Source organism: Vespa mandarinia, chromosome 1 (assembly GCF_050613455.1).
Source record: "Vespa mandarinia isolate Hongniang chromosome 1, ASM5061345v1, whole genome shotgun sequence".
Lineage (NCBI taxonomy): Eukaryota > Metazoa > Arthropoda > Insecta > Hymenoptera > Vespidae > Vespa > Vespa mandarinia.
The window spans coordinates 11,038,410-11,061,500 of NC_140810.1; the positions used below are offsets into that span (position 1 = coordinate 11,038,410).

Below are 23,091 nucleotides of genomic sequence, written 5' to 3' on the forward strand. Positions count from 1 at the left end.
GGAGGGAGAGAGAGAGGGAGAGAGAAAGAGATAAGTCTACCTTGTCGAAGGTATAGGATGTCCCTGAAGCGAGTGACTGAAAGCAACGTTCTGACCTTGAGAACAAGATATCACTTCCCATCCCTCGTATTTTCTCCCCGAAGAACGCGGTGCTATCTCGGTGGTACCCTCTGAAATAGTCACGTAGAATACTCAGAGGAGAAACGTATCTCCATCTTTCACTTGAGCGGTACTACCTTGTCACTGGGACAGGAAATCCCTGAGTCGCGCAATCCAACGCCGCTGTCGTCATCTTTGCAACATCGACCAGCTTGCCACCTTCGTAACGTTCACCAGCAATGCGTGGTGGGACATTGCCAGTTGGTTCTGCAAGCAAGGTCGATTCAAAGATACGACTCATCGAATTTCACTCGATTTCTAATCAATTGAATTACGATCGAAGCTTAAACTTTCCTTGTCGGATTATCCATTGGTCTACATTTTTGTACCTGAATGCGGGTGCCGGGAAGCCTTGAACTGGACATATGAGACCAATCATTTCGTTCACAGAAATGACTTTTTTCATCGTTTTGACGTCCTTATCCTTGACGTTTGGTCGTACACTACCACGCGGTTCTGCAAGTAAGGTCGATTCAAAGACACGAGTTTCATTCGATCACTAATCGATTGAATTACGATCGAAGCTCTAACATTCCTCGTCGAATTATTCGTTGATCTACATTTTTGTACCTGAATGCGGGTGCCGGGAAGCCTTGTACTGGGCACATGAGGCCAATCATTTCATTCATCGAGATGATTTTTTTCATGAAATTGATATCCTTATCCTTGATGTTTGGTCTAACGCTACCACGCGGTTCTGCAATTTTTTAACGAACGATTATTTCCAAAAATGATTCAACTATTATTCCATTAAAACGAGTCGTCGATGCACGGCATACGATTCCAAAGATAAGGCATTCTAAAGACCCATTTTCTATCGTTCCTCACCTGTAAAAAGGTATCGGACTGCCCTGTGCCTCACAGAGCAACGTCTCAGCCTGTCCTTGAACTTTCATCATTCCATCGAATTTTGATCTAGACGGCAATCGAGGAGGACTACTTCCGACCGGTTCTAAAAAGCAAAATTTCCAAAATCCAACCTCGTCTCCGATCATTCATAGCTATTTTTCAATTTTATTCGTATAAAGAAAAAATCTAAAGACGTTTATTCTCTCCCTCTCTCCTATCGGATATCCGAAAATACCTACAGACCGACTAATATATGTACTTCTTCAAAATAGACGTCGGTGAAACATACCTACGCAACCTCTCCATCCATGCTTTTTCTTAAAGCCCAAACTGAAAGCCAAAACTTCGACCGCACGACGTCCTATATTTAGTCAACCTACTTGTACTAAAGCGTACCTGAAGACTGGAAGTGGATTTGCTTGCGCCTGACATAACATCGCCAAAGCTTTCTGTACCGGAAGCGCAAGGACCGTTATTTTAGCCGTCGGTGGTACTTTTGGTGCAGCACGATTCACCGGTTCTAAATAGATGAACGCGGGTGTTCAATTAAATCGTTCGATCGGTTTATCACCTAATTATAATCAAATAATGATTATATCATCGATAGCATGGAACTCATAGTTACAATATAGCGTTCAATAGAATTCATTAATGTGATATTAAAATTCCTTCCTTAATGGAACGCATACAATGAAGAGAAATACAATTCACGTGTGTTATTTACTTAAGTACCTGAAAGCTGGTAGAGGGTGTCCTTGGGCAGGACACAACATTGTAACGGATGCCCCAATGTAATTAGCAAGTACATCGTATTTCGATGTTGATGCGACTCTAGGCTTGGCACCGTTAACTGGCTCTATGAAATAATCACCGTGTTAAAAGGAAAGAAAATTTATAATATAAATTGATCTAAATTTAAAATATCAAAATCACGTATAATAAGAAATAAAAATGCAATTAATTTAAAACCGTTCCATTTTAACATTCTATTGAAGCTAAACGAAGCTTGTATAAGTAAACCGAAAATAAGAAGAATTATCCACGTCGTAAATTTTCATGCTTTCAATTCAATTTAAGGCTGCCCATAATTAAAATGAGCTTCAGAGTACATACATAATGTCTTCTCCGGAAGGTATATAAATTGAATGAACTGACCTAAATGCTGGAGCAGGAAAGGCCTGTGCGTCGCAGAGCAAACTCAACTCGATGCCCATCGTCACTTCGAAAGAATCGGATTTTGCTGATTTCGGAAACTTCGGTGATACGCGACCTGCCGGCTCTTCATATCCAAACAAAATATTCATTGTATTATCGTAATAACGATAATGAAAACCGTAACGAGTTTAAATACCCCTACAGGTAAACGCACCACCAATTTCATCGTTTCCGCCTGATATTCGATAATCTCCTAATTAATTTCATAACGTTTACACTTCGTTAATAATATACGATTATCGTCCTTTTATAGAGAATCTCTTGTTGATGTACAAAAGATCGATAATAATTATCGTCATATTTCCTAATCGAATATTTTTATAATTCTTTCTTTTCTTTTTTTTATATATATATTATATAATTCGACTATTACTTTACCTGTAAGTAGGAGGTGGAGAAGCCTGAGCCGAGCATGTTAACGCTACAGAAGATTTAGCATGTTTAACATAAGTAACGCTTTTAGCTTCGCTCTGAAACGCAGGAGCCTTCGAGCCTACCGGTTCTGCGAAAAAATACGAGCAAAAGTCATGGAAAACGGCTATTCCTATGTATCTATACCTGAACGATGGAACTGGGAAACCTTGGGCCGGACAAAACAAATTCGACGTACTTCCTTTGGCACGTATGAATGAATGCACGCGATCATCGCTCGAGAATTTTGGCGCCTTCGCTCCCACTGGTTCTGACGACGTAAAAATAACAAGGCGAACAATTTAATCTGAGAAATAGATCCGACACGCATCCGCCAAAAGAACATCAAGGACTATAGAATACCTCATCGAGTAGAAAAAAAAGAAAAAAGGAAAAGTAGGAAAGAAAAAAATATGCATTCATTGATACAATGAAACGAAGTAATACGTAACTATCCCGTTTAGAAATAAGAACGCGATCGATAAAAAGATACTCTATCTACCTGAATGCTGGCACTGGGTGTCCCTGAGCTTGGCACTGCATCACCGATCCAGCCAACGACCTCGCCTGCAGCCATCGTTTGGCATCGCCCGTAATCGAAGGCGCTTTACTTCCCACAGGTTCTTAACCCAAAAGACGCTTTTCAACGATCATATGATAATATTAAAAAGTACGACCGAATCACTTCCGTCATAAATATCGAAGGAAATTTCTCACGAAAATAAATAATGAATCCTAGCCATCCATGTATCTTAAATGTGTTTCGTGCAAAACTCCAAAATCCTCTTTTGTCGTTTTGCCTTCTTAACTTTATAAAATTTACCTGAAAGTTGGAACAGGGTAAGCCTGCCCTTGGCAAGGTATCACGATATTCGTCGAAGTCCTTCTCTCCATTAAACTTCCTTTCTCACCCAATATCGACGGTGCTTTACTTCCAACAGGTTCTAACGATATAGAAATTATTCGCGATTATCAAACTAGTTTTCACGATTATCGGGAGATACGTTAGCGAGCTATATATAGCTAAGTATTACCTAAAACTGGGTACAGGATAACCCTGGGCAGGACAGAACAGTATAATACTCGACGTCGTACTGTGTTCCTTCCAATCACGTTTAGAGTCATCGATCAATGAGGGGGCTTTGAATCCGATCGGTTCTAACGATGAAAGTTCAAAAAGAAAGTTTCGGTACTATCATCGACGAAAGAAAATAGTAAAAGAAAAGTAAAATAGAAAAAATAAAGAGAGAGAGAGAAAGAGAAAGAGAGAGAGAGAAGCCATTTACCTAAAACTTGGCACAGGATATCCCTGAGCCGGGCACGTCAAGACGATGCTGGAATTCGCCCTTTTGTCCTTCCATCCGCCTTTCAAGTCACCCGTCAACGCGGGAGCTTTCGTTCCAATCGGTTCTAACGACGATAAATACGCTTTGACGTTTCTTCTCTTTTCTTTTTCTTTGTATTCGTCTTTTTTCTTTTTTCTTTTTTTTTTGTTCTTTTAATTCGGAAGCACGTGCGCGAGAGAAGAGCATTTTATACACACACACATGTATATATATATATATATATATATATATATATATATATATATATATATATGTTGTTTTTGTTAAAGCATTTACCTAAACATTGGTACAGGATGACCCTGAGCAGGGCACGTTAGCACGATATTCGAGTTAGCTCTCTTCTTTAACCATCCACCTTTTAATTCGTTCGTGAAAGTCGGTGCTTTGCTTCCCACCGGTTCTAACAGATACAAATTGACATGCAATCAGCGCTAACATATTTTACTTTTTATGAGACACCGAATAACTCGCTCGAGTGTAAGCAAATGAATGATGTATAATAAAAAGGAAATATTTATAATCGTTCCTAAGTAAATATTTTCGAATAACACATAATATTCAATTAAAAGCTCATAAATATATATGTCGCAATTATATTTCTGGATATTAATCATTTACCTATACGTAGGTAAGGGATAACCCTGAGCTGGACAAAACAACACGACTGGTGAGTCTGCTCGATTGTTCATTATAACGCCAACTACGTTGCCCATCAATGCTGGTGCTTTGCCTCCAATAGGTTCTGATAAAATAATGAGATAGATCGAGCGACTCGATATACTCTCGAAATAAACCGAGAAACCGGAAGAGAGTACCCCTTGCAAAAGAAATGATACGATCGAGAACGCGTATTCTTTGATTTTTTAAACGCAATATATAAATTACCTAAATGATGGCACAGGATAAGCCTGCGCTGGACACTGCAGTACGATGCTAGAATTCATCCCTTTTTCCATCCATACGCCTTTTACGTCACCGCCAGTAAACGCTGGTGCTTTACTTCCTACTGGTTCTAACAACGCAAAAATAAATAAAAAAAAAATAATCGAGAATGGAAATATTAGTAAATTATCTAAAAGATTACCGGTTGGAACAGGGGACCCATAAAAATATACGAAAGATACTGTTTTTCGATTAAATTCTAAGTTACTATATACGTCCACGTGATTGTATCAGGCATGAAAAAAAATAAAGAGATAAAGAAAAATATATATTCGTTTACCTAAAAGAAGGCACAGGATAACCCTGAGCAGGACACCTTAGTACAACGCTACCGTCAGTCTTTTTTTCCAATATCATTATCATTTTTATATCACCCATCAATGCTGGTGCCTTACCTCCAACTGATTCTAATAATGCAAAAAGAAGAAAATATAACAATACTATCAACGAAGTGAATTTTAATAAACCACTATCGGTTGGAACAGGGAACCCATGAAAGCTAAATGGAAACAATGAAATTATACATCTAGAAAATAATCCAACTAATTAAAACTCATACTTTTATCTCTGTTACGATAAATTATCAAAAGTGTACTTTAACGGTAGATATTCAAATATAAAAGGAACGACAAAGTCACCGGAGTAAATTAACATCTGACTTTCTATAATTCTCTTCATTAACCGCGTAAAATGGAATGCGGGAGTGGAAAGATACTCCGTTTAAAGATTAATAAAGGTTTACCTAAAGGAAGGTACGGGATAGCCTTGCGCTGGACATGTTAAGACGATGCTTGAGCTTGCTTTGTTTTCCATCCATCCGCCTTTCAAATTGCCTGTCAATGCCGGCGCCTTGCTTCCGACTGGCTCTAACGATTTTCACATACATAACAAATATACAGAGAGAGAGAGAGAGAGAGAGAGATTGAAGAAAGCATGCTCATTCTTCGGATAAATACGAGCGAGAATATATCGTAAAAGTCTCTTTTCAACTTCTCTATCTAGATATTTAGTATAAAAATACTTATATGTTGGAACTGGGAACCCCTTAGCAGGACAGAAGAGAGTGAAATCTTGGCCAACGATTCGATCATACCAGAACTTCTTAGCATCGCTCGAAAACTTTGGTTTCTTAATAGCCACTGGCTCTACAATCGTGAGATTTGCCAAAAAAAAACGAAAAATAATGGGAACATAAAAGAGCAACTTACTAGCTCTAAATTTTCGTAATAGAATGATCCTTGCCTTTTTTAATCGTCTACACGTATTTATGTAAATATTAAATACCTATAAGTTGGAACTGGGAACCCCTGAGCAGGACAGAAGAGAGTGAGATCTTGGCCAACGACTCGATCGTACCAGGATTTCTTAGCATCGCTCGAAAACTTTGGTTTCCTCGTAGCCACTGGCTCTATAATCGTGAGATTTGCCAAAAAAAAAGACGAAAAATAATGGGGACACAAGAGAGCAGCTTACTAGCTCTAAATTTTCGTAATCGAATGATCCTTGCCTTTTTTAATCATCTACACGTATTTATGTAAATATTATATACCTATAAGTTGGAACTGGGAACCCCTGAGCAGGACAGAAGAGAGTGAGATTTTGGTCAACGATTCGATCGTACCAGGCCAATTTAAAGTCACTCGAAAACTTTGGTTTCTTCATTTCCACTGGCTCTACAAACATCAGATTTGCCAAAGGAATCACTAATAATCAAGACTTCAAAGTGACTAATAGTCGTAATTGAACGATCCTTTCTCTTTTCTAATCATTTACACGTATTTATGTAAATATTATATACCTATAAGTTGGAACTGGGAACCCCTTAGCAGGACAGAAGAGAGTAAGATCTTGGTCAACAATTCGATCATACCAGGCCATCTTAAAGTCGCTCGATAACTTTGGTTTCTTCGTTGTCACTGGTTCTACAATCGTGAAATTTGCCAAAGAAACGAATAATACTAGAGACATAAAAAACAATACTATTTTACTCATCTCGAATTACTTTAAGTTCTCGTGATCGAATGCTCCCTTTCTTTTCTAATCATCTATACACGTATTTATATAAATATTATATACCTATAAGTTGGAACTGGGAACCCCTGGGCAGGACAGAAGAGAGTGAGATCTTGGTCAACGACTCGATCGTACCCAGCGAATTTAGCATCGCTCGAGAATTTTGGTTTCTTCGTTGCAACTGGCTCTACAATTGTGAGATTTCCCCAAAAAAAATGAATAATATAATCGGAACGTGACACGAGAATACTATTCGTCTAAAAATACTATAAATTTTCCTGATCCTTTTCTTTTCTGAGTCGTCTATATGTATTTATATATGTTATATACCTATAAGTTGGTACTGGGAACCCCTGGGCGGGACAAAGCAGAGTAGTATCATGATCGATGACACGTTCGTAAGAAGTAATCTTCGACTCCGTCGAAAACTTTGGCTTCCTCGTAGCTACTGGCTCTAATACGGATAAGAACAACATAGGCATGCTTGATGTCTAATTCTCTCGACTTTGTTATACCTATAAGTTGGAACTGGGAACCCCTGGGCAGGACACAACAAGGTGAGATCTTGACTTGCTGCCCGATCATACCAGCCTACTATCTTAGAGTCACTCGAGAATTTCGGCTTCCTCGTTGCCACCGGTTCTGTCGCGGTATTTAACAAACAAGCAAAAAGAAACGAATGTTTTTTCGATCAGTCTTATCGACGAACATCGAACATAATTAGAATATTATTTCAGTCGAGAAGCAAGGAGACGACGATTGATATTCTAAAAATTTCTCTGAGTATCTGTAAAGAAGCGACCTACAAAGGCCTTGAACTACAGCTTTCAAGAGAAAGTAATATAATACCTGGTCACGGGAACAGGGTGGCCCTGGGCATTACATAGCAAGCTTACTTCCGTGTTCTCTTTACGGAGGAAAAAGAAAGACTTTACATCTCCGAGAAATGCGGGTGCTTTGCTTCCCATGGGTTCTGGGAAAGAAAATGAAAAGATGGACAAAATCTCCTCGAAGTCAGCCCTACTCTTATTTTTTTTTCTCTCTTTCTTCTACTTAGACAGGGTACCCCGATGGTACTTTGACCCACATTCCAAATTCACGACCTTCAAGCGTTCTAAAGAAAACAGTGTACTTTAAAACGGACGACATTAAAGTCTCTCTAAGTGACTTCATTCAAAAGATATCTACACTACTTGTAGAAAACGCGAGTGTATCTTTGACTTTGCAAACAGAACTGACCTACCTCAGATCTATTACGTACAAGGACGACTTCTTTCTTTGTAACGACGACATCATAAAAATAGAATATTTTCATCTTTTTCAATTCACTTCGCAATCGAGATTCAAAAGTAATATGCCACAAATTGTTCATTAAAAATAACATTATTTAAATTCATATTAATAGATTTTCGTTGATATACATACTAAGTATTTTATAAATTCATTTTAACGAATAATCAAAGAATTCTAATAAATCTCGAATTCGAAGAGCTAAAGTAAATTTCAATTGAAATCTTTCAACACTAGTCCAATACCTAGCTTTAGGAGGCGGATGGCCTTGAACATTACAGAGAAGACCAATATCCAAGTTCACTCTTCGTATCAGCAAGGAGAGTTTAGTATCTCCAGCAAAAGCAGGTGCTTTGCTTCCGACAGGTTCTAAACAGCATCGGAATTCGATTACTTGGATACAATGGCTAGGGACAGAGATATGAGAGGTTCTCTCGCGATGAAAAGCAATTAGTTCGACGAAAAGCAATTAGCTCGACGAAGCAACGAACCAATTACAAGATCAAGATTATCATCGAACTTTCATACCTAAACGTAGGGACAGGGTAACCCTGGGCGTTGCAGGAGATGCTAACTTCTGTTCCGATTCGTCGAGATAGCAAAGAGATCTTGGCTTCCCCAGAAAAGGCAGGTGCTTTGCTTCCAATTGGTTCTAAACATTATCGAAGGAAAAACGAAAATTTCAAAGGAAAACAAGAAAGTTTTGTTTCCTCGATCAAAATATATCCTAATCATCCCTAAAAAAAATCTAGCCTTTTCAATTTACCTAGTAGTAGGGACAGGGCTTCCCTGAGCTGCACAAAATATTGTGATGGGCTGTCCCTCATATCTTCCAATTGTACGGCTCAGATCATCCGACGTAAGCCTAGGTGATCTCGCGCCTACAGGCTCTGAAATCGACGATCGTTTTGGATCCTCAAAGAGGAGATAGATCTTCTCTGATGCAAAAAGATATTATTTTACCTGACAGCTGGAACGGGAAATCCCTGAGCGTTACAGGCTAGCACCACGCCGATACCCTCGCGTCTCGAATAAGCGCTCAACGTAAGATCGCTGGAGAATATCGGAGACTTGAATCCAACAGGCTCTAGGAGAATAGGTTCAGATCGAAACGATCGTTCGAGTGGTTCATCAAAAAATTAATTCTATTATTTGTTGAAAGAAAAAAAAAAATAAAGAGAAAAAATAGTGTAAAGAAATAATACAAGTAAAAGCTATAAAGATGAAATCAAGTTTAACTCTCGTATCGATAGAAAATTTAATACCGACATGTGAAAAAATTAATTTGAAAAACGAAACTAGCATGGAAATGATACTTTCGAAAGTACACACACGTTCGAGATGGTAACGAGATTGATATAACATGATACGCGTAGATGTATGATAGAATCGACGGTGAGTAATTGTCTCACCTCGTAATTGGAACAGGATAGCCTTGCAAAGGACACACGAGGCTCACCGCACCGTCCAATTTCATTTCGACGAATTCGACTTTCCGATTGGCCGGTAATTTTGGTTTCGCGCTCGAAGTCGGTTCTAATCGAGAACGAAAGATCCTTTGAGAGATAACGATTATTACTGACCGTGTAATAGGGACAGGGAACCCTTGAGCTGGACAAGTCATCGACACCTTGCTCATGCTCGGAGTTGGCTTGACCACCTTTATATCGGCATTTGTAAACTTTGGCTTTACACTGGTTACCGGTTCTGAATATAAAAGAAATATCTTGTAGAAGATTTCGAGTTCCTTTAGCAAATTGGAATTTGTCTAAGTTCCTCAACGCTGGGTCCAGGTACATATCCCTCGATCAACTACAAGTTCATTGAACGATTTAAACGAATTAATTTGAAGCTAAATTGAAAACTGTTTCAATTATCCAGGAAAAAAAAACGAAGGAAAACTCGTCGAAGGATAGGATACAAAGTGGTGTATCGATTAAACGATTTATTGGTTATCCCTTGCCGCCTTTCTAAAAACAAAAATAAGGTTGCCTTTGTTGTCACCGTCGTCGTCCATGTCACGTTCATTGTGAAAAAGAATGATGTGCTTACAATAAGTTTACCTACCGTGAAATTGAGAACTGACTCTGTCTGCCCCGGCGATAATCATGTTGAAACGAGCACCACAAAAAACGAAGCTTGAGAAAACCTTTAAAATCTCTAATTCCTCTATCGAAGAACTTACTTAGATACCGGAACAGGATACGCCTGTGCAGGACACAAAAGTTGAACACTTCGTGCTTCTAAACTTTCGAAAGTACGACTTTTATCGATCGTGGGAAACTTGGGCTTTGCAAAGCCAACCGGTTCTACAAATTAGACTGAGAATAGAGGTTAAGCTTTATATACTACATTAAATCGATAACAAAAAGTAAAAGTGACGTAACCAGATCAGATTTTTGTCTAAAAAGAAAAAGTGAGACCTAAGATTTGTAATATTTCTCAAAATCCTGATTCATTATAAAAGTTACGTCACCGTCGAATGACGAACATCATTATAAAGTTGACTATCTGATTACTGGGACAGGGTTAAAAACTCGTAACAAGATCTCAGTCAACGCAAATTGATCAACCTACCTATATGTGGCAACTGGATATGCTTGAGCCGGGCAAAGCAACGTAAAATTTGTATCTTTCGTAACACGCAATCCAACATCATTCACGGATGGAAATCGAGGCTTAGTACTTGAGGCAGGTTCTAAAAAAGTTGATTCGACGAGATTCTTTTAAATTCTTCTTCTGTTTTCTAAATACTGATATGCTGGAATAGGGATACTCCCTATCAAACTTGATATCTTCAATATCCTAATATAATAATACTTCGCTTACGTATTTAAAACTCAAGTTCTTTCTACCTGTCTACTATCAAAATGAAAACAGATTTGTCACTTTTATAAATCTCCTAAAAGATAACGCATTCGTCTGCCTACCTATATAAAGGAACTGGGTATCCTTGAGCAGGGCATAAAAGTGTAACGCTTTTTAAGGAAGATGCGCTGAATCTTTGAAGGTCGCTCGATCCGGACAACTGTGGACGAGTACTGGATGCCGGTTCTAATGAAAAAATATACAATCATCGTATCCTCCAACTTCAAATAGATACGTCCAAGCGAATGATCTTTCTTTACCTGTGCAATGGAACAGGAAACCCTTGGGCAGGACACAGCAACGTCATCGCACCACCAAGGGACACTTTAAAAGTCTGCGAATCGTGTAACGACGGAAATTTTGGACGGGTGCTTGCAACAGACTCTACGAAATATCGGAAATAACACGAATACTTGAAAGTGTGATATAATATCTATATTAATATCTATACACAATTTGGTTAATAAGAATAAAATATCGTTAGTTGACATTAATTTGTACTTCCCTACTTCCTATTTTGAATTCTTGCTACTCTATGAAAGTATTTACGAATTTGTCTTATTTATTTAAAAATTCAAAAATTGATTGATTTATTTTGATATTCGACAAAATGATCACGAATCAGAAGAAATAAAAGAAAAGAATACGAATATTCCTACTACCTCGTACATTTCATCTTTAACTCCTTTCCTTTGGTATAGCAGCCGTGCATTAACGCGCTTCGAATTAATCTATTTCAATTTTTTATATCGAAGATATTTTCTGTACCTGAAAGCTGGAACGGGAAAGGCTTGAGCCGGACATGGTAGACTCAGCGATTCGTTGCGACGAACCGTATACGTCGTATAGGTACGCGAATTCTCTGTCATCGGGAATTTTGGCTTTGTGCTGGCGACTGGTTCTGTGAGAAAGGACTTTCATTTGGGTGTGATTGTCATGGATCGAAAAGACAAATATTATTTTTGGCAATCATTTTCAACCCTGTTGCATGAAATCATTCAATTTCGCTGGGGCAGGGTAATCAATTTTTTAATTAATTTAATTAATCGCAGATATATCTATTGCAATAATTTCATTCAATTTTGATTGAACTATCACACCCGAAAGTTCTTTTCATACACAAACCTCCAATCGAGTAATTTCCAATTTTAATATCTAATCTTATAATATATAATACAATGACCTTGTCCCACCTATACAATGGAATAGGAAATCCTTGAGCAGGGCACAGTAAAGTTAGAGGGTTGCCACTTTTAGCAATAAATCCACGAGAGTTATCCATCGTTGGAAATTTAGGACGAACACTTCCTACGGGCACTGTGGATTAGAACGAGAGAAAAATAGAACGTTGAACGTTAGTAACGTTCCCATTGAAATACAAAAATGCTTTCTATGCAAGGACAGGGAACCTAGCAACTAGAAGAGCTCCTCTTGCTGCCCGATTTAAACGCCTCTCTACTTTTTCAGAAAATACGTCTACGTTTATCTTCTTTCAACGTGTGCCATTATTTCACTAAATGAATTCTTTAGCAACGATCAATATAAATGATTTCCTTCGCCTTCGTACTTTCACTTTGCTATTGTATTCGTTTCATCAATTAATATTATTGTTATTGGTCAAAGATTTTCATATCGATCGTACCTATAAGTCGGAACCGGAAATCCTTGAGCGGGACAGAAAAGGGAGAGACTGTCGTTCGTCTTCGCTGAAAGTCCAATCAGGTTGATCGTACTCGAAAGTTTAGGTCGTGCACTTGCCACAGGTTCTGTATATTTATGTCCCCCCAAGTGAGATTACAAGAGAATAATTACAATCGTTGAATAGTAATCCAAACTATTTGACAATTCGCGACTTACTTGTGTACGGGAACAGGGAACCCTTGGGCTGAACAAGCTAGAGTAACTGAACCGTCTTTGATCGTACGAAATCCTCTAGTATCATCTATCGTTGGAAATTTTGGACTCACGCTACCAACGGGTTCTGAATAATAATAGTAATAATAATAATACTGATGATGATAATAATCGCCAAATTTGAAACTCGTGTTGAAAATGTGTCTTATGTACCTGTCTACTGGGACAGGTATATCCTAAGGGTTATAATTTATCGTGGAAGGTATTGTCGACAAATCGAAATTATTGAACTTAAATCTACTATGATCGTACCTATGAGATGGGACAGGAAATCCTTGAGCAGCACACAATAGCGTCATACTTCCACCTTGGTACGTCATGAAACCGTTTATGTTCGACATAACCGGAAACTTCGGCCTTACACTGCCAACCGGTTCTAAAGAACCGATAAGATCGAAATTAATCCAAATCTAACGACGCATTTTTCTTTACCATTAAGGGACAGGGAAACCCTGATAGAACTTTAAAACGAAACGACTCAAATATCTACAGCACCGTACGTGAACAACATTCTAATTCTATCATTCTAGTACTACTAACGGAAACCCTCGAAGCAGAATAGAATAATCGTATTTCTAATCCTTAATATCTAACTATGAATTATCTCTGTTTGTAGCAACCATAAATTTTTTCTTTTTTGTATTCGAAAGGAAAAAGAGCGAAAGACAGAGATAAATAAACGGATAGACGAGAAATAAACGAGACATTCTAACGATTTTAAGGCTCGACTTACTTGTACACAGGAACAGGGAAGCCCTGAGCGGGACACAATAAAGTGACCGAACCATCCATGGTTGTTCGGAAACTCCTGGAGTCGTCAATCGTTGGAAACTTTGGTCTCACACTGCCGACCGGTTCTGATTGTGTCGCGTTATTAAAATTGATTTGTTATTACCTACTTATTACTTAGATATCGACCTATTCATACTGCTGTCATATTTTTGTTCTCTACCTGTGCAAAGGAACGGGGAACCCCTGTGCTGGGCACAACAGGGCTTGCGAACCGTTGACTAGTGCTCTGAAGCCACGGATGTCATCTGTAGAAGGAATCTTTGGACGTACGCTTCCAACGGGCTCTAGAAAGTATACCTATGTTTAGAGATTTCTAATATCTTTCTAATATCTTTTTGCTACTCCCTAAATCATAATAACAAAATGGAACAACATGGTGGAATCAAAGTTATTAAAAACCGTAGAACGTTAAGATCAAGTGAAATGGGTCACCCGCAATATCGATCCTTAAACGATTGTCGTATTAATTTGACATCAATAGATGTCACATTCCTGCGTTTATCGATCTTCGACTCGGTATTTCCCGATGGTGTCTCTGAGAATATACGGAAAAGCTCTGACGAGAGAAATGGAACGTCGAATATGTAGAACATCAAGTCCCATTCTCTCTGACGGTTTTGAAAGAGAACATCGATCCGAAAAGAAATATCAGTTATCGTTATTATTATTATCGCTTATTTTAATTAAATTCAATTTCGATAATAAAATAAAGTGTTTAAAAGATTCTACTTCATCATTTCCTTATTTTCTCGACACCATTCGGTTGGCACTTAAATAAAAAATTATTCCTTTCGTGCCTTCTAAACCCTTTATCAAGATTCCGCTCCTTTTATTGACCCGCTTACAAGACCGACGCGATACGATAGAAAATATCGTACCTATAAGATGGAACCGGAAATCCTTGAGCAGGGCACAGAAGCGGTATATTGTCACTGGAACTCGTTGAAAGTCCATTTATATTGTCCATACTTGGAAACTTTGGTCGTACACTCCCCACAGGTTCTGCATAACGAAAAGATCGTAGAACCTTATACTTTATTAATCAACCCTTTCCTATTTTGGCCACTGATCATGATCATTAGAGCATTCTAATCCTTGTTATCTCATTTACATCACTGTTTCGTATTTAATATATATATATATATATATATATATATATATATATATATATATATATAATTGTACATTTGTTTTTATTACCCATTTAAAAGACAATTCGATCCACGAATAAAGGACTTCGACCAGCGTTTATGTTCCATCAATCGTTGTGACACATTTTGTTCTCCATCAATATCATAAAAGTGGAACAATTAAACACTCAACGAAGCTGAAGAATGCATTGTTCGATAACGATAGAAAAATATTTCATTTTTCAGTAAAAAATAAAAAGGAAAGAAAAGAACAACAAATGCAAGAGACAAAGAGCAAAAACGAATAACAGCTTCTTTAAGTGTTACGTCCACATTTCAAAACTATGACTCGTTCGAGAGACGTTAAATTATTTTATAGAGAACTTACCACGCGAGAGCGAAGGTCAGAGCCCGGAGATCGCGAGAGAACGTCGTTAAGAAACGAAAGAATTTTGCGCTTCGATCATTGATTTTTTTTTCTTTTTCTTTTTTTTTTTTTGTTTTGTTTTTCCTTCTTCAAATGTAATTTTCGTAACCGATCATGCCAAGAGTCAAGTTTTGGGCGGGCGGTGGCGCGTGCCCGCAGGGGTACCCTGTCCCAGCATTCAGGTTTACCAATCAACTCGATCCTTTGATGATTCTTTTGAAAACAATGAAATTGTTGTATTAACTTACGATTTGAGGAAATCAAATATGTACATCATGTTTCTTATATTCTAAATAAATTAATACATTCAATCACTTCTATTTTTACTCCAAATTGTTACAAAAAATAATGAATAATTGCAAAACGATCGAGCTAATTGGCAAAAAAGTCCAGATGTATAATTACATTATATAAGAAAATTAATTTTTCAATAAAAATATTGCGAAATATATCGATAAAATATATAATTAGTAAAGAATTTATCATTTTTATTCTATTCATATTCTAACATTTGTAAATTGGTAGAAAAATTAATTTTCTTTTCAATAAAAATTTCGAAACCAGACGTATTTCCATGCATACAAAAATTCTAATATTTATCGCTGTCTCAAATTGAATTAATGTGTCATTATGCCTGTAAACAGAATTATTTCTGACTTTACTACAAAATATTACTCGAATTACAACGAATTGTCATATAATTATTTAAACATATTCGTCGTATGATACATATAATTAATGTCAAATAATTATTAAGCGAGATTGTATCATCGAGACGTCTGGATTCAAAATCGAAAGTACGATTCTGATTTACGTAGATATAGAAATGAATAAATGAAAAATTAATTCCAAACTCGATAACATCATTCTTCGAATTTGATAATACAATATTATTAAGGATAAATCTTTAAAAAAAAAAAGCCATCAGAATCGTTATTTCAATGTGAAGGTAGAAAATTTCTATGCTTCGACTTACCGGTAATGACGAGACGTCCCTTAGTAGCAGATAATCTTGTTTCTCCGGTGAGTCTGTGTTTCGTGCGGCATTGATAGGTCTTGTATCCGTCTTCAGGTCCAACATCTCTGATGTGCAGTTCTCCAGAGGGTAAAACCAAGTATTTTCCATCTATTCCGAAAACCCCCCGAAAGGAAAAGATTAATAATCTTTATTTCAACTTTATCACAAAATCGTGCAAATCAAAACGACTGATACTCGATTGGTAAAAATTTATATTTAAAATTAATTTATATTTAAAATTCATATAAAAATAATAACGTACTCAAGAAATAAAAAAGTAAATTTTTCGTAAAACATTCAATCGAAATAAAGTTCAATCACTTTGAAAAAATGTGCACGATACTCGAACATTCTTGCGAACATTCGAATACAATGGACGATTAATTGAACACACTTGCATGCATGCCACACTACGATCCTTGTTTCCCAAGTGAGTCGAACATTGAATACCGAGAGATTTCGTATCTATTTCCTACTTCAATCGTCCGACACACACCGCTTGGGAGTTCCAACACGTTAATGTAACGACAAGAGGAAATATTGTAAACACATTCGACGCTTAATTAAATGTATTGTTTGTTATCAACTAAATACAAGGCCGATAACATTTATTGTATTCGAGTATTATTATAAGAGTTTCACATTATTTCCTCCGACCCTTTGCACATTGAGAAACGTTAAATTTAATAAACTTAATAATGTTTTATAATATATGTATTTACATATTTGTTAATATACGTTGTTTCAAATTCACCATCAATAGAAAGTTAACCATGTATAGATAGCGGTCAATTTAACAAATATATATAAAATTGTGCTTTGAAAACGCAACATATATTACTTACTCTGTCATAATAGAACATTGATATACTTTTCTAAGTACAAATTGTAATTATTTCAATGAAAATAAATATTTTTTCGTGTATACGCATAATTGTTGATAAAATCTATCTTTCTAATACAATTTTTGAACGACTATATCTCTCAAATAAATTATTATTCTATTATGAACTTTTTAAACGATAACCACATGGTTTAGTGAAAAGGGTCCATTGTTGGAATTATTTTGTTAACATTTCCCTATGTCATGCTTTGCAACATTTGAAAATTTTAAGAAACAATTTATTTTCTAGAAAATATTATAATAAAATTAATTTATTTTTAAGTCTGTTTAACTGAACGTTAAGTTAAATTAAATCTAATATTTATGAATATAAATATATAAATATTTATAGATATACACATGTGAATGAGAAAATCTGCCCTAATAATTAACAATCTGTTAAAAATGGAATCAGATATTATCTGTCGCAAAATAGGACATATGGAACAAATTAATCAAAGTCATGCAGTTGAAAAGCAAACTCAAGCGATTACAACACTACAAAACATTTTAATAACTATAAACTTATAAAAAAGGATTTTTAGGAAGGGCGTGCTTGGGAAAGGATAAAAAGATAAAAAAAAAGAAAGAAAGAGAGATAAAAGGACAAGAGAATGTCTGGGACAGCGCGAGCAGCGGCAGTCAACGTCGTACGAATTTATTCCGAAAGAGATTCGATACGCTTGGTAACAATACACGAAGTTCTCGAAAACGACGCTTATATGTACCCGGCTTCGAAACGTTCGAAACGTAAGAGAAGAGCGCTCGAATAGAACGGGAATTCTCCATCAGCTTTCTAGAATTATATAAGATTATGAGAAAAATCGAGGAAAGGGTCGATCGACCGAATATGAAAGTACACCCAAAGAAAAAAGAGAAGAAATCACGCATTCAAGAACCTTACTGAAATTCAATCTCCTGACATACTTGTTGAATTTTCTTTTCCTGACTTGAGCTAGGAGGAGTATCGTTCGTCAAGAAAAACGAAAATAAAAAATCAAAAGAAGCAACAACAACGATCTTGCACGTCAGACCCTTCGCGTGTTGTTATACGATAAATAACGTTAATTAATTTTCATGCTAACGTCAGAGATAAAAAATCTTCATTATCGATATGACAATTAAATTGGGATGGTCAATTAGATGGTGGTCGAGAGTAATCTTGATATTTACTGAAAAAGTTTTGTTCAACGAACTTTAACTTTCTCGATAGTTCCTTTAATTTTCTCTTTTTTTTAATTTTATTTCATTTCATTTCATTTCATTTCATTTCATTTCATTTTATTTTATTTTATTTTATTTTATTTTATTCAATAGAAGAAGAAACATACGACGAAGAGAAAAGTCAACGGTCTAAATCTAGAAGCTTCTTCCAAATTCGATTAAAGTATGAATCAGGGTGAACTTTCGATGATCACCGACATTTACGATGCATACAAAGGACAGGACAAGACGACAAATATCGTTTCACGCGAGTTGATATTTCTTTCTGTTAAATGTGTGTACCATAATCAGGGCTAGGATAAATGTCAGTGGTATTGTCTTCGATCCAAGAGTCGACTTCCACGAATTCGGCGACGAAGCTCGGTATGTGACACTTGATAATAGCGGCGTTCCCCCGTAGGACGTGTTCGTCCATCACGTTCACTGCATACCGCTGCCCGACAACTGTAACCAGACATCGGTTTCCGGTTTTACCATAAAGATGCAAATCTTCTACACCGTGTATTCTACTGATCAATAAATACGATCGATAGCTACATCAAATTCTTTTTTTCACGTTCGAAATATATATTTGATGTTATATTAGTTACAAGATCATCATTGTATCGTCTTAAATTAATTCATTAATTTTTTCATTAAACTTGCGTAGTGATCTGCATCTTTGGCAGATAATATATCGCGTGCATTTACAAAGAAGGACCGTTTATGACTTTAGAAAACTAGAAGAAAATACATAATATTTTCGTCGAGCAAACGAGTTTAACGACCTTCATTTGATCTTCCATGTTATTATTCTCGTTCAAGGAACTTAACTTACGAAAGGGGGAAAATAATAGGTACGTTTAGAGTAATACGTTCGAGTCGATGTCTCTACCGTATGACTGGTCGTCGGCAACATAACTTCCGCCATTCGAGTCGATCCAACCTACAACATCCACGTGGTCTGCTACGAAGGAGGGAACTTGACATTTGAAAATGGCCGCGTTGCCACGTATCGCGAACTGGTCGTAAACCTGAACTTCAAAGTACTGCCCGACCACTGTAATAAAGTGAAAGAAAAAGGATAAAAAGAGAAGAGAGAAAGAGGCGGAATACAAGAATGAGAGAGACCGGAAGAACGATTAAAAAAAAGGAGTCGGAGAGAAAGACAGAGAGACAGAGAGAGAGAGAGAAAGAGATTGAGTGGAACACGACCACCCGCTTTGATCTCACAGATTAAAATTTCAATGAACTGAGCAGGGATCAACTCGTGAATTCGATATCCCACGATCGTACGATGCATCTATGAATCTTCGTCAGATTCACTGAATAAAAGTGGAATATCAATTAAACGGTGCAAAACTTCATCAGGTGTTCGTTTAGTTCGACACGTTCGTTAAATCGATTTTTACGAAATACCGATATTCTGAAATAGAAACAAACTACAAAGAAATCACCGAAACATTTCCAGAAATTTTTAACAGACTGATTGACCAAAATGAATCATCTTTTACTACAAACTTTATCCTTTTCAAGTCCCATAAATAATACGATCTTTTAAACATCGATTAGAAACTTTTTCGATAGAATTAACAATGTGTTGACTGAAATATTTAAAAAGATGCTCAATAGAGATCATGTTATTCTAAATCATAGACATCATTTCTTTTCCTGTGAACAATTCCTTCTTTTTGGCGGAAATCAATGTAAACCTATTAAGGGTGATGATCCTTAACGACATTACGAATCCATAATCATTTCCAACTGATGACACGTCAGCGATCAAATTTAATGGACTCTTGTTTGAACGATCACCCAACAGAATTTCTCTCGGAAAGAGAGTATGAGAAACAGTTTGATGGAAAAAGATAGAAAAAGAAAAAGAAAGATAGAGAGAGAGAGAAGAAAAGAGAGAGAGATAGAAAGTTATAGAAGTGGATAAAGCGCCGTAGGAAAATTCAATTCTATCGTCGGCAAATAGTCCCGGAAACGACCCTCTCTTCACCGAAAAGCGAATATAAAGTCGACGAGGCTGGTCTCGTCTCTTCGTAGAGAGACGGTACGTTAATTTGCTCTCGGCCTGATTAGTCTGACTTAACCTAATCCGAGGTTCCCAAGCCAAACGAGGCCACTGCCAGCCGCGCGCGCGTTTCCATCCATCCATCCATCCGTGTAAAACCGAGAATCGATCGAGAAAAGGGTAGGTGCAAAGTTTGCCTCGGACTCGTGCTTTCCATTCCATCGACCATACTCTTCTTTTTTCTTTTTCTTTTTTTCTTTTTTCTTTTTTTTTTTTTTTTTTTTTTTTTTTTATACACTGTGACGATCACCATATTCGATCGTATGCAATACTCTCCCACTCTAGGGAAGACAAGAAAAATGGTTTTGTGTGCGTACGTACACGCACGCGAGTGGAGAACCGCGTTACCCGACACCCAAGGATGAGCACGAGGTGTAATTTAATATAGTAATTTAATTAAAGTACTGTGTCGAATGCTCTAATGCTTTTCCCATTTTAATTTTCCTACTAACTTAATCACCAATAGTATCAAAAACATTTATAGCTCGCGTTTAATTTATTATAATTTTATTCGATTTCAAAAAAGAATTCAAGGAAAATATTTTCTGGCATGCCGATGTATCTACGAGAGCTTTATGTAAAATAAGAATGCAACAAAATCAACGCCGTTCGTTAATTCGTTTTTACATTCGAAATCGTACGACGATAGAAACTATACCCTTTTCGTCTTGATTACTAGAGGTATATGTCGAACCGTCCTCAACTGCAAGCCACTCGATCACGTCTACAAAATCCGCCACGAAGCTGGGCACAAGACACTTCAAGGTTGCCGTATTACCGCGTAAGACGAACTCGTCGATGACTCTTGTCTCGTAGAATTGCTGGACCACTGCAACGCGCCGTTTCCCAGAAAGAGATAGGTAGATCGTCATGTGAATGATGAATCATTACAAAACAGACATGTATAAAAATCGATATAATATCTCGATAATGGAACTGATAAAGATATTATTAAAAGAATCAATGATCAATGTCATGAAGTTTAAATAAAAGTTAAATTATAAATCATACGAATATATATATTATCTACATTAATAGTTTCCGTAAAAAACAGAAAGCGTAAACGATATTAAATTAGTAATAATAATAATAATAATAAGAAGAAGAAGAAGAAGAAGAATAGATACAATCATCCTTTTAACAGAAACCAAGCCACAGAACGTCGGCCTTTTAGATATACGTAATAAAATAAATCACGTCGATAATAAGTAAACGAGACTGCGGTTTCTACATAGCTGCCGTTATCGCTCGACAAGGACAAAAAGAGATGGATAGATAGATAAAATGAGAAAGACAAAGAGAGAAAGAAAGAGGAACGAGATTTGAAAAGGAAAGATGAAAATTGATCGAGTCCGGGAATGTGCGATTGTTAATTATATGGTTATCGACCACGACGCCTACCGTACTCCTCTCCAGGCGTGTACACTGTCCCATCATCGGCAACCCACTGATCCACCTGAACGAACTCCGATACGAAACTCGGTATTTTGCATTTCATGATCGCACTGTTTGCTCGGATCACATACTCGTTCTCAGCCTCGGTGACAAAAAACTGCGAAACGACTGCCCGCGCGGGCATTGCCAGGACATTGTTAGGCAAACGGGTGAATTAGAGAACAATGGTACGGAATAATATAATAAACAATGTGCTATTTAGTCAGAAAAATATCTTCCTTTATGTTTTTTCGATTAGCTTGGATTAATCACAAACGAATATGTTTTCTTCAAGACCAATCAATATATCTTTTTACAAATTCGAAGTGATTGAATAATATTTGTGAACAATAATTTAAAAAAAATTTTCTGAAAAATTGTATAAATTATTAAAAAGAAAAATTCATATCAGACGATATAAAGAAATTTATAAAAGAAAAAAAGAAAAAAAGTCGATGATTTTGTAAGAAAGTATCAGAAACGAATTCGTGCAAATGTATCGATTGGTCGAAGAAAAAATGAAAGAGGAGACACGCCTCTAGTACCCTGCCCGATAACAGGATCCTCTGGAATGTAGACATCTCCGTCCTCTCTTATCCATGCCTCAACGGTAACGAATTCAGCGATGTAACTCGGGATGCTGCATTTCAAGATCGCGCTGTTACCCCTTATTACATACTCTGTCAGGATTTCCGGTTGGTAAGGCTGCGCGACGACTGTACGAAAAGCACACACACATACCAGATATACCTGATCATAATTAATAGATTCTAATCTAATTTTAAGCTCCGTTCTAATTCATTTTAATCCAGATTCGATGATAGATCGTTGTCTCTTTACTTATAACTCAAGCTGATGTATAATTAATTCATTAAATCAGGAAAAATCGGTCAAATATAATAAAATAGTAAGACCAAACAAAAAATAAAACGTAATTTATAGACGAAGTTTGAAAGAGAAAGTTTTAAACATGGAAAATAATATCGTTAATTTAAATACTGCGATACAATCGTACAGCGTGAGAATCATGATATAGTTAATCAACCCACCACTTACACATATGTACGTACGTACATGTCAACTGCCACCGCCGTGAGCCATCGGCAGACACCGAGAG

The 23,091-nt window shown here is 36.8% G+C and overlaps 1 protein-coding gene across 1 annotated transcript in view; it reads right to left on the minus strand.

Moving 5' to 3' along the window:
- Positions 1-23,091, minus strand: part of Dscam1 (Down syndrome cell adhesion molecule 1) — a 66,208-nt gene that overhangs the window by 29,821 nt on the left and 13,296 nt on the right. The window contains exons 5-7 of the mRNA XM_085660686.1: positions 21,199-21,369; positions 16,333-16,482; positions 237-366 (exon numbers count right to left, since the gene is read on the minus strand). Coding sequence (XP_085516812.1) covers positions 237-366; positions 16,333-16,482; positions 21,199-21,369 — 451 coding nt within the window. The remainder of the gene's footprint in view (positions 1-236; positions 367-16,332; positions 16,483-21,198; positions 21,370-23,091) is intronic.